The sequence below is a fragment of the Lepus europaeus genome, chromosome 14, assembly GCF_033115175.1.
Source record: "Lepus europaeus isolate LE1 chromosome 14, mLepTim1.pri, whole genome shotgun sequence".
In the NCBI taxonomy this organism is placed as follows: domain Eukaryota; kingdom Metazoa; phylum Chordata; class Mammalia; order Lagomorpha; family Leporidae; genus Lepus; species Lepus europaeus.
Window position 1 is genome coordinate 32253853 of NC_084840.1, and position 12943 is coordinate 32266795.

A 12943-nucleotide genomic window follows, 5' to 3' on the forward strand; every position below is an offset into this window, starting at 1 on the left:
GGATTACTGCAGTTCTCAAACTGGACTCAAACAGATGACTTAATTTGATAAAATATTAGTCTGCCGGAAGTTCTTCTTGATTATATTTTGCTTTGGTTATTGGGATGATAGCTGGTTGTCTCCTTCCAAGCTATTTCATTTTGAAACTTGTCTCAAGGAAGGGGGCCTACTTATGTTGATTTATACATACTTCTTGGAATTATTCAGAAATGGGTTAGAACAATTCCCTTATTTGAGTTTCCAATTATCAGCAGGAGACAATTCCATGTTCAAAGGGGTTTAGGAAATCCTGGGTTAGAAGAGTTGACATTTTTTCTTTTCTGAGAGGTTCTCAGTCCCTGCAATGTGAAAGGAATCCTGAACCTTTAAGAGACAATAGGGTACCTCCTATTTCCCAAACTCATTTGGCCATCAAATTCTTTTGTGAGAACATGTGGAACCAGTGATTCTTTAAAGTACCTAGTGGGTCCGAACGTAGACAACGGATCCTGACCACTTCTGCCACTTACTGAGGTCTTGAACAGAGTACTTGAACAGAATACCTACCATGTAACATTGTTGTGGATATTAAATAACTCTCTCTATATATGCACATTACTAAGTGTAGTGTGTCAGCTATTGTTACTGCTATTTATTCAACTGCCTATTTAATGATAGAGACCCCATACACATTTGAAGTGTAAATTACAAAAGTCATGGAAAGTTGAACTAGGGAATAATATTGAGGCCTTGAGTTTGGGGGAAATCTGAGCAGAATTTCCAGTTTAAATCATCTGTCTAGTCAGTATGGCCACATGTTGAAATGAAATGAAAATGTTGACTTTGAGTAACTAAAGGTAAAATAATAGAAACGGGGATAATTGACCAGTGGCAAGAATTCTTGTATTCATCTAATTTGGAGTAGGTTGAAATAAAAAAATTTAAGTTATGAGTAGTGTATGACAGCAGGCAGGAGACATAAAATTTCTGCTTCCCGGATGTATGCTATGGAAAGAATGAAGTTGGTTGATAACGTCTAACCTAGAAAGAAGAAAAAGCCATACTAAAAGTGGCATAGGTACCAATGAAGATAATCATTTAAAACCGTAAAACAAGTAGATTTTATTATTTACGTGGGTTTTTGTTTGTTAAGAATCTCTGTTTTCCAGCATTCACGGAGGACTCGATTATAAATTCTAGGATATGAAATTCCAGGAAATTAAAAAGGTAGGTACAGGAGACTTCGATGAGAAGATATTCTCTTCCGTGCCGACCTGGCATAAATAGCCTGGTGTTCCTGGCATAGGAGTGCTGTGTGTACGTGTGTACACACAATACAGGAGGGAAGGCTTCCATTCCAGAGCAAGTGACTCAAGTGAGCTACACTAAGTAAAAACGGGGAGCCCTGATAGCTTGTCTTTCGACAGACCTGTCCAAAACTATATGGCCATAGGAAGTAGATACCGTAAATCACTGTTGTCAGGGCGCACACTCCACCTCCTGCCTCGGTTCCCAACAGCCATCCTCATTTCCACACCCCCTCCACGGTTCGGGGAGAGCTCGTGGTCTAAGTAACGAGAGGACTTCTGACTGTAATCCTAGCACGTCACTTTGTTGAAGGCAAACACGTGGTCCAGAGAGAACTTATAAATCTCCCCTCCCCAGCAAGATCGTGATGTTATCTGCTGGCAGCAGAAGGTTCGCTGGGAGCGGAGCGGAGCTCCAGAAGCTCCCAACAAGAGAGAGAAATAGAAGGAAGGAGAGCGAGCGAGAGCAGAGCAAGAGCGCAAGTGAAAGAGGCAGGGAGAGGGATGGAGAACGTCAGTGTAACGGTCTAAGGATCCGCTCGGGAACTAACGGGGGCTTCCCGGCTGCAGAAAGGCGCAGAAGGAACGAGAGTCTATTTCAGGGTGGCAAGTGCCTACCTCCCCTAAGCGAGAAGGTCTAAGTGGGAGAGAAACCAGGAGAGGTTGGAAAAGGGTGGGAGTCCAAGGGAGCCCCTTCGCGACCCTCTTAGGAATAAAACTCCCCAGCCAGCGGGTCTCCCGGGCTGCTGTTGTGGTCCGCAGGGGGTGCAGGCGGCGGCGGCGGCGGCGGCGGCTGATCTTCTGGTGCCGAGTTGGCTTCTGGAGCGAGAGCAGAAGGAGGTGCAGGAGAAGGAGGGAGCTGGAGGCTGGACGCGTTTGCCGGCGGCGGCGGCGGCGGCGGCGGCGGCGGCGAGACCAGCAACGTGGAGTAACCCTGCGGCCACAGCGCGGAGCTCCGGGAGCAGGATCCTCGCCCCCTCGGCCGTGTCCGCGGCCCCTGCAGCACCCGATCGCGTCCCGGGCGCCGTGCGAAGCGCATCCGCCTCCTCGCGGCGCGCCGGGCTCGTCCCCAGAGCGCGCACGCGCGCGCGCGCGCGCACACACACACACACACACACTCATACACACACGTGTGCGCTCCTCTGCCCCGGAGCTGCCGCTGCCCCTGCTCTCAGCGCCGCAGTGGAAGGCACGGCCGAACCGCTCTTTCTTTAAATATATAAATTGCTGCTCGGGTCAGCCTCGGCGGCGCCCCTCCAGTCAGGTCGCCAGCTGCCAGCCCCGGGACCTTTTCATCTCTTCCCTTTTGGCCGGAGGATCCGAGTTCAGATCCGCCACTCGGCACCCGGGACTGACACACTGAACTCCATTTCCTCCTCTTAAATTTATTTCTTCCTTATAGCCACTCGTCCCTTTTCCCCCCACCTCGTCACTCCAAGAGAATCTTTTTTTCTTGCTTTCCAAAGTCAGGGTTCCCCCTGCCCATGCCGTATTAATGTTTCCAGTTTGGGAACTCCTTGCATTTTCTTTTTGAAGGAATTCAAGCAAGCTACATTTTCTATCCGGCATCGACCCTCGATCGTTTGCAAAAGTTTCGCATTAAAAAACAAACAAACAAACAAACAGCTCCACCTGATCTGCACTTTGAGAATTGTTGGTTTCTTTTTATTTTTCATTTTTTTAAAAGGACTTTTTTTCTACCTTTTAAAAAAAAAAAAAATGCACTACTGTGTGCTGAGCGCTTTTCTGATCCTGCATCTGGTCACGGTGGCGCTCAGCCTGTCTACCTGCAGCACACTCGATATGGACCAGTTCATGCGCAAGAGGATCGAGGCGATCCGCGGGCAGATCCTGAGCAAGCTGAAGCTCACCAGCCCCCCAGAAGACTATCCCGAGCCCGAGGAAGTGCCCCCGGAGGTGATCTCCATCTACAACAGCACCAGGGACTTGCTCCAGGAGAAGGCGAGCCGGAGGGCGGCCGCCTGCGAGCGCGAGAGGAGCGACGAGGAGTACTACGCCAAGGAGGTCTACAAGATAGACATGCCGTCCTACTTCCCCTCCGAAAGTAAGTGCCGAGTCTCGTTCGCTTCCGTGCCCCGAGGTGTCGCGCTGCCCCGCGCTCGCACCGCCGCGATGGCTCCGGGGCTCGCCCACCCTGCTCCCGCTTCGCTGAGCTGCGCCCCGTCCACCTCCAGTCCAGCCGTGTCCTTGAGAGTCCGCAGACGCTAAGACGTGCGCTTTCTACTTTATTTTCTCCATCTCTCCCTCCCCCACTCCCCCCCTGACGCCTCAGTCCTTTATAAGGCGGAATTCTCCTGTTCTCGTCCCTGAAATTCCATCCTGGACCACCAACTAGGAGTCCGCCCTGCTCTGTCAAACCGTGAGGCGCTCCCTGGGGCAGAGTTAAACCGGGAAATCTTGGTGGGTTTGTTTTCTCTGCTCCGATTGGCGTGCAGCGCGCCGAACTGGTGCACGAAGGGTTAAAAAAATGTGGCTCAAAACTATCCTCTCCGGAAGGCGCCCCCTTTCCGTGCCGACCTATCAGCTGGTTCACCGAGCCTTCTCCATTGTCTCTAACTCCCCTCAAAAATGTCAGCATCACTCAGACAAAACCTGGTTTGGAGACCCTTCCAAAACCTACCTGGAAACCCTCACTGCTCGCTGTGCCTGTTGCCAGCGCTAGGTGTTTACGTTCCCCTGAGGCAGCCTCTTGTAACCATGTCCTCTCTGATTTCACCTGCGGTGGTAGAAAGTTCGGCTTAGTTTTTGTGTTTAAAAGGCTTTTATTGCTGTATGTTATTTTATTTTATTTTTTTTTTCAGAATTCACCCAAACCTGCCTTCTTAAAATCGCCAGTGTAGCAGATCATTTTTCGTACGGGTTTTATCTTCATCTTTTTTTTTTTTTTTTTTTTTTTCAGTCTTGGGCACTGTGCCCCTGCTCTTTGATAGGCTTCTGCATTACCTTTGGTGCATTCCTAAATCTAAGAGTAAAGAAGGCTGATTCAAGAAGAGAGAGCGAGGGAGAGAGGGAGGAGAGAGGGAGAGGGAGAGAGAGAGAGGGAGAGAGGGAGGGAGAGAATCAAGGAAGGGAGGGAGGGAGGGAGGGAAGGAAGGAAGGAAGGAAGGAAGGAAGGAAGGAAGGAAGGAAGGAAGGAAGGAAAGAGTGGCTTCTTTGAGAGCAGTGCCCTCAAATTCAGCTGACATCCAGTAGCAAGGGAAGTGAAATGATTTATTGTGAAGTTCTTGGGGGCTGGGGGAAGGGGGTGGAGGACAGAGGACAGTTAGTGTATAATTATTTCAGGACTCTTAACAAAAATCAAAAAGAAAAAAGGAAATATTCAATGATAACTGAGAGGGTTAAATAACAGGAAGGAGAAAAACAGAGGGGGAAAAAAAACCACCACACTTTAACATTTGTGTATTCCAAATTCCAAGTCATAAACTTTTCATTGGTTGTCCATTTCTCTCCTCCCCTTTCCATGCCCTATATACTTGCTGGCTGCCTTTGCTAAGTCTCTATGTTTTGCCTAAATAGATAATTCAGCCATGTTGGTAATTTTATCCTAGAAGTTCTAATTGCAGGGTGGTGCTTTTCATTTTTAATATTTATTTTTAGTTTGACAAGTCCTAGCTACGGGACTTGCTGTGTCTTGTACTAGATGGCCCCAGAATGTCCGCCCATTAACTAACTCCAGTCTTTCTGGCCATCTTCTCTTGCTGCAGCTCCTCTGCTTGTTCAATAGCAGGACAGATGCAAGGCGTCCTGGCAAGCAGGATGGTTTTATTATTGTCATTATGGCACTATCCACAACAGTGGTGATAAATATGCTCCACCCTGCTTATTCCCCCTTGGGGAGTCCAGCTTTCTGACTGGGGGTGGAGCCAAGGAGATCCTAGGAAAGAAAGTTCACTGTAATTAGTCCAAACTCATTGAGGCTGAGCAGAGTTGAGTCAGTTTGCTTTCTGCAACACGTGCAGGAGTTCCACTGGTTTTTGGACAGACAGGCAAGTGTGTTATGTAGAACCTGAATAGCTCACCCTTCAGTGTTTACATGCAAACGCTCTGATGGACTGCCAGCACTGCTTAGAACAAAGGAGATGTGATCTCATCCTAGTAGAGGTGTGGAGTGAACATATTACCCGAGAGGTGTTCATCCTTTGTTCTCCCAAGCAACCTTCAGTCTGAGAGATGAAGATAAGCTAAAATGCTCCAAACCCAGGATCGTAGTCATCCACAAATTAGAAAAGTTCTCAGATTCATAAGAGGATTTCAGAGTATGGCATCTAAGATCAATGAGTAGACTCTTCTTTCCATTCTACCCCCAGCCATCAAATGAACTAAAACCTCTGATAAATTCAGGATTAAAAAAAAAAAAAAAAAAAACAAACCCTCTGTTTTCTTCAATCCTGTGCTCTGTGTGGAGTTTAGAAGCAGAAAGCCATATTCATAGCAGATTTGATACTACTATGCAAGAACAGTGGATAATTTTATACAAAGTAGGTTAACTGATTTTCCAGCACTTTCTATTCTGCTGGAATATAGCAAACCTTTCCAAAAAAAGAAGAAAAGTAAAAAAAAAAAAATCACAGCACCATATTTTTAAAAAGCAGATTGAAAGTGCAGCACTGACTTATATACCAACTTTCTCTCTTTAGGACTTAAATGTCAGAGTTTTAACTTGCCTGTCACTGAAGCAGATGCTGGGAGGGAGTGGGCCTGTCATTTCTTACAATGAATCCACAGAGGGTCATAAGCCCCAGAGATGAAGGCATGGGAGAGATCGCGGGTTCATTTTTTTACCACCAACTTATTAGCGTTCAGGGAGTGACTTCAGCTCAAGTATTGCAAATATGCTCTAATTATACTCAATGAGCTATATATCATTACAGATTGCTGATAGCCCTTTGTGGGACATTTTATAAAGTTCAGACTAAATATTTTTAGCAATGTGCAGATTTAAAAGTAAAAATATAAGAGATATTATATATGCCCTCAGGCATATTTTGTCTTAAATATTATCCTTGGCCAAGTGTACTATATAAATACAGTAAATATGAATAGAACTGGCAAGGTGCCAAGCTCCTAGTATGAATTTTAGTCAAGAATGTATTTATGGGATATAAATAATACTGTGTCAACATTTAAAGAAGAAGTCTGATTAGTTTTGAATTTATTCATATTGATCTTTTCACATGCTGTTGGTTTAAGGCTCAAAGTGGAGTTATGCTAAGGTTTCCTGATAGCTTGCCCAGTGGGAATTAGTGGATTTTTAGTAGCTTGACAATCCATTAGAAATTCAAGATGCATCTAATCAAAACGCACTGCAGAAAGCTTCAGAAATTTAGGAGCAATTCTGTTAAATACAGGAAGAATCCAAATAATTGACATACAAGGGGCTTGGACAGTCCAAAAAAAGCAAGAGACAGAAACTTTCATTTTCTTTTTCTCTTTTTCATTGTATGACAAATCAGGCAGATGTTATGGTTCTAACTACAGTGACTGCATGTGCCCTCCCCCAAACATTTGACAATGTCTGGAGACATGCTTGGTTGTCAGACCTGGGGCTGGAGGGGTGCTACTGGCACTGGCAGTTAGTGGTAGCAGCCGGGCATATTTCTAACCAACCTGCAATGCACAGAACAACCACTCTGTCCCATACATCGAAGAATTATGCAGTTCAAAATGTCAATAATTCCCCTTATGAGAAGCCCTAGTAGACCTGGTATTTATTTGGAGTTACTGAATTCCACTAGTAGTTCCATTTTAAAAGTTATAAGAAAAATATTTTTATAACCAAAGGATATTAAAATGAGAACATTAAATAGGAAGAGAATCAGAAAGGGTTCTTAATTAAATAAATATAGACTAACCCATTTTGTATGGTACATACTTCATTTTTGTGATCTTAAAGCACCTAAATTGGAGACATCAAAACTTCCCATTCATTTAGCCTAAGTAATGTTGTTATCTGTTGGTAGCTTCATTCAGCAGCAATATGACGTTAGTCAAAATGGAGAAAAAAATGAGGAGCTATTTTAGCTTTTCCTTTTGAGTAAAATAAGCAGTTTGTGTTCATGAAGAGTAGAATTTCCAAACTAGACAACTGTAAAAGTGCATAATAACGCTGGTTTATTCTATCACATTGAATTAGATAAACTTAAATTTACAACCTGAAAAGTCACAATGGGGTTTCTTTTGTAATTGTTTCACATTAATGCTAAGTTTTTAATACCAAGAAATCTTTTCTATTTCCCCCATAAATTTCCAAGTGAAATTGTGGAATTTGGTGTGAATACCAATGACACCATGGTGTTGGGGAATGTGACTTAGTATTCTATTCATGAATATGTCCTTTCTATATACAAATTGCAGTCTATTGGCCAATTGCCCAATGAAGGAAAATATTAACAGTTGCTGGAACATAGAAGTATTTTTGCTTTATTTTTTTTTAACATTGTGTGTGTGTGTGTGTGTGTGTGTAGGAAAGAGAGTGAGAGCAATCCTTCCCCCACTCCCTTTTATTGCATCATTGCTTGAGCTACCTCTAGTGCCTAACTGTGGCTGCATTTGAGTTAGGCCACATTGCCCTCCTTCGTGATCTCCTCTTTTCTTTACTCTTCAAAGATTGGGGGCAGGGGGAGAAGCTTTAAAGCAACGCACTGGTAAAAACTGAAGCAATCAGATAGTTTCTGTTGCCAAGTGAGGCCAGCCTGCCTCATGCCTCTCCTGGGGAGACCTCACCAGACAGAGACCGGCGTGGTGAGGTTGCAGGGGCAGATGAAGCCCACTTGACCTCCCTGAAGTAAAGGGGGCGGCTTTGTGTCTCCATGGTGACCCCTGTGGTCTACGCTAGGGGCTGCCCTTTTTGAACTGTGACTTTTCCCTGGTGAGAAGACACTGATGTAAGCTAGTGACAGCATCTTTCACATAAAGATATGAAAGAATGACAGATGGCTTTTCCTAGAGGAAACTGAAATGTGAAAAAAAGGGCTAGTGACTCACTGTTGAACCCACATCAAATCTGGGTTAAAACTGAGAAGGTCACTGACTCCCAGGCCTTTGCCCAGAGATTACAACACACTTCGGGCTACATTTTTAGAAGGTTCTGGATGATACAGTGGAAGATCCTGGCTCTGGGAGGGGTGTACATCTCAGCACTGGGATGGATCGCTGGCTTGACTCCTTCCTGTGCCACCAGCATTCCCACCCCCTTTATAGCTTCAGGAGTCAGGTGAGCAACAAGCAAGAGATGGCATGGAAGACCTGTGGCCTTTTACACTCTCTTGCTGTAGCATTTCTGGTACTGACACGGTCCTGGAGAGAGGATTTGGATTTTCCAGATGTACTTGCTCTCCTTAGGCAGTCCTTCTGCTTAAAAGGATGTATTGAACTTTGCACAGTCTGAATGGCTTGATGAAATGTGGCTCTGGCTGAGATAAACAAATATTTCCATTGTCATTTTGAAAGCATATGGTGTGCTTTTGTTTTTTAATACCCTTTAAACAAAGATAGTGTTTAACCTAGAAATTCAGGGTCCTTCAGGTATTTCATTTTAGATTTAATAACATGTTAGGGATTCTTAGATGACTTTGTTTAGACTGAAAGGTTTGTTTCCCTCTTTTGTTTAGAAGAAATTTGCATCATGCCCTAACCACAAGCTGCTTTTGGTTGTTGTTGTTTATTTTGTTTCTTTTCTAACCTCTGATAGCCAGAAGTGGGTGTTTAATTGCACTGTACTCTTGCCATCATCTTGGTTGCCTGGAAGCTAGGAAACACTCCCTTGACCTCTTGTCCATGATCTCTGAATTGCCACTTTGTCCTCTGTGATGGGAATATCTGCGGTGTGCAGTGGTCAGGTGCTTATGCACCTTGTCCCTGTTTAATACTTTGTTAAGACTGTGGAAGACAGCAGCCCCCCTCACTTAACTGGGCCTCGGTTTCTTCTCTTAGAAAGGTGAAGAAAGGAACACCTGCTTCCTGGGGTCACACAGGCTTGGCCAAGGCCTGTGAGAAGAAGCACAGTGCAGGTGTGTCTGGCACTGTTCAGGGCAACTATCATTTATTGAATCTCACACACGGTGGCGTTAACATGCACCATTATTCTGTGTGCCACTGAGAAAGAAATATCACTCCAGTTAACTCTGGCAGGCTGTTGATTATAAGACAGGCTGGATTTTAGTGATATTTCACAAGCCTGAGATGTCTTGGGACCTCCATCCCATTCTCCACCCTGTAAGTTGCACTCAATGGGTCTATTTCCTTAAGATTGTTCCTTAGCATTTACCACTTAGGGGCAGAGGTGGGGTGAGGCTGGGAACAGAGTGTGGCAGGCCCTGAGAGTTTAGGCTTCTTGGGCTCAGCCTTCTTAGATAATTTCCAAGACCTTTCAGAGTCTGACTACTCCTCCTTGTTCAGCCACGACTCTAACTAAATTCCTGCGTGACAGGTGTACTCCCACTATCACCCTCTTTGCCTTTCCCAAATGGGTCATTTATCTTCATGCTGCTGAGTCTTTATGCTGTTTCTTCCACTTGGAGCTCTACCTTTTAATGACTTAATTATTCTAGGTTTAGTATGTGAATCCATTTTCTGTTGCCAATAACACAGTATCAAATTCCAGCTAAATTATAAAAAAAAAGGAGGTTCATTTGAGCTCATGGTTCTGGTCCAAGGTCAAGGGACTATATCTGGTGATGGCTTTCTTGCTGGTTGAGTCCCCAGTCAGTACAGTATGTGTTACATGGAGAGAGAGACAGGGAGCGTCTGTGAGTGCTGATCTCTCTCCTTCTTTTCAGGCAACCAGCATTCAATGATAGAGACTCATCTGATGACTTTGTCTAATCCTAATCTCCCATCAGAGGCCTCACCTCTAAACGACATAGTTGGATTAAGTTTCTACTTTCATAATACCTCACATTAAGGATTGCGTTTCAACACGGATTTTCAGAGGAGAATCATCTTCATACCATGCCACTTGTTGAGGTGCTAGCTCCTTAAGAAGCCTTTGACTTTCCTGATCATATTGAATCAGTTCTTCCTCTGTACTCTCATGGTATTGATGTTTTTGTCTACCTCTGCCTCTTTTACTATTGGTCATATCTAGCTGTGTTCTGAAGTGTCTTCTTTGATTTGTAAACATCCTCAGAAGAAGAAGCAAGTCTAACTTATCAACATTCATTCAGAAGTAGCTGGCACAGTGTATTTGCTCAGTAGATGCTTGACCTATTCCCTTTAGAGAATAAGATCGAACCAGTGGAAGAACCATTTGTGAGTTATAGCATCCTGTTGTGTCCTACTACTCTGCCAGAGGAAGCACAGGGCTTCTCATAGCCATATATTTTCTGTTTCTGTTTTCCAGATAATAGGAAAATGATAGTGATCATGATGATGCTAAGTTTTACTCTGCACTTCCTACTTGCTAAGCATAATTTTTAATATTTTACATATAAATAATCATTTAATCTTCACAAATAGCCTTATGAAGTCAATGCTAATATTTTGCCTTTGTCATCTGAGGATGTGCGTAGCACTCTTTTATCAGGGATGTCTTAATTGAAATAAGGCTTTCAGTCACCACAGATAATAGAGGCCCTCATGCATTCTTGCCCTCTTGAAAAATGAAGTGGTGTATTTATGAGAGAATGATAAATGCGCTTTTCTATCAAGAATTACACTCACAAACTCTAAATTTTTTCTCTAAAATAGGGAAAACTACCTCTGAAGCCTTGTATGCACCCCTGGGTTTTTTTTTTTTGCTTGTAACACATTCAGATTTTATCTCCCCACTTACCTGATGCAAAAATTGGGATTCATTGAAGTCCCTGGTTTAATCTTTAACTGAAACCATTTTCTTCACAAAAGTTTTAAGATATTTGATCAACAGGACTTTCCTCTTGTCTCTCTCACAGAACTAATTTATTTGGGAATGCAGATGATGTCATACAATGAGCATGGACTTTGGAGTGAGAAAGTCCCAATACGTAAAGGAAAGAGACTAAGTATAAAGGAATTGCACCAAAGCAATCTCAGAGGCTGATAAGGAAGCGGTAGCATCAAAGACATGTTACTCCAGGCGTATGGCAATTGTTAAAAAGTGGTTGGTTATGTTTTGGTTAGCAACTTGGCTCTCTTAGTGCAAGTCATTAAAACTGTCTCATTGACATTTATGTTGCTTTCTGATGAACTGTGTTCTTGGCTCTGCCATTATTGGCTTTGTGGCTGGGGTTGAAACTTCTCCATTTCACCCAGCCTCAGTTTCCTCACTTGTCAAAATGAAGAAAATAACACCTGCTTCTCAGGGTTGTGAAGAACTGCTGATGGTGTGTGTGAGGAAGCACCTAGTGCAGTTGCTTCTGGCTCTTACAGGTGTGGTTCCAATCCTTTCCACAGGTGTCCTGAGCTTCATCCCCTCCCCTGGTGAGAGTTTGTGGAGGAAGAATCCAGGGCATTTGGGGTTAAGACTGAACCAGGTCAGGCAGCCGTGGTTAGACTTGAGTAGACTTCATGTCACCTGCAGAAACAAGCAGTAGCCACAGAACTCTCTTAGCTGTCAGTTGATTCATACAATAATAATAATAATAATAATAATAAAGCCAGGCTGTAGCAATGGAATGAGGGAGTAAGCATCTCAGCGAGGGTGCCAGATAAGAAAGAGGGGCTGGTCAGGAATCTTCACAAAGGATCTGAGGAGGAGGCGTGAAACTTGGGTGGTGGCGCTAGAGAGCAGCCACCAACGGCCCTGGGAAGTTGACTGTGGAGGATGTTTTCTCAATGAGCACCCTGGCTTTTCTAGGGCAACCCAGGAAGTCTAGTTCACTAGTGGAAAGGCATTTTGCTGTCCCAGAGGCATTCAGTTCATTGGATTTAGTGTCTGTCTGAAGGAGGGAAAGCCTCAGGGTGCTAAGAAAACCATCCTCTGTGGACTGGGACCATCCCTTCATTCTCGCAAATGAGCACTTGGATCTGTTATGGCTGATAGGTCAAAAATGTTTGCCTTCGATGTTTCCTTAAGGAACTTAGGGCAGATGGACAATGCTTTCTGAGTGTTGTGACTTCTGAAAATAGTTTGAAAGCATTCCCAACCCTTCTGAGCAGCTGCTTTCTCTCACACCAGCATATTCCACACATCTCTGCTCCCCGGGGGAGTGTCCCTCTTTCCCAGACACCTCCTTATTGGTAATTAGAAAGCAGGTCTTCCCTGAAGAACAGAACCTCTGTTTCTGAAAAGAAGTCACGGAGCAGCGATTTGAGAATAGGACTGCTCTTCTGGAGTTGTTGTTCGTTTCAGGAAATATTGGAGCATCTTTCCGGTCTCATGAAAAAGAAAGAAAAATGTTCTGACTTAGACTTTGGCTCTGTTCATTTGGCTTTCCCTATCGGACCCACACCACTCTGACAAATACCACATCTGTCTCGACAAGCTAGTTCACAAATAACTATTCATTCATAACTTTAGGCTGTTGTAAGAATCCTGATTTGTTACTTCATCTTGTGAACAAGAATGCAAAGTTTAATTTAGAGGACACTGAAGTGAGCACGAATCTTTGCAAATCTCTATCTGACAGATTATTCTGTACTTTTTTGGTGGATTTTAGGAGCACTAAAATATTTTTTGTTGCCAAAACTATTTTCAGAGAAATATAATTTCAGTTTTA

General features: G+C 43.9%; 1 protein-coding gene across 3 annotated transcripts in view; it reads left to right on the forward strand.

Moving 5' to 3' along the window:
* Window positions 1-2399: 2399 nt before the first annotated feature.
* TGFB2 (transforming growth factor beta 2) overlaps window positions 2400-12943 on the forward strand; it is an 89887-nt gene continuing 79343 nt past the window's right edge. Inside the window, exon 1 of one of the 3 annotated variants that reach the window (XM_062210356.1) lies at window positions 2400-3351. In XM_062210356.1, the coding sequence (XP_062066340.1) occupies window positions 3006-3351 (346 nt within the window). In that variant the 5' untranslated portion in view covers window positions 2400-3005. The remainder of the gene's footprint in view (window positions 3352-12943) is intronic. The other 2 variants (XM_062210354.1, XM_062210355.1) reach the window with 2 other exon arrangements.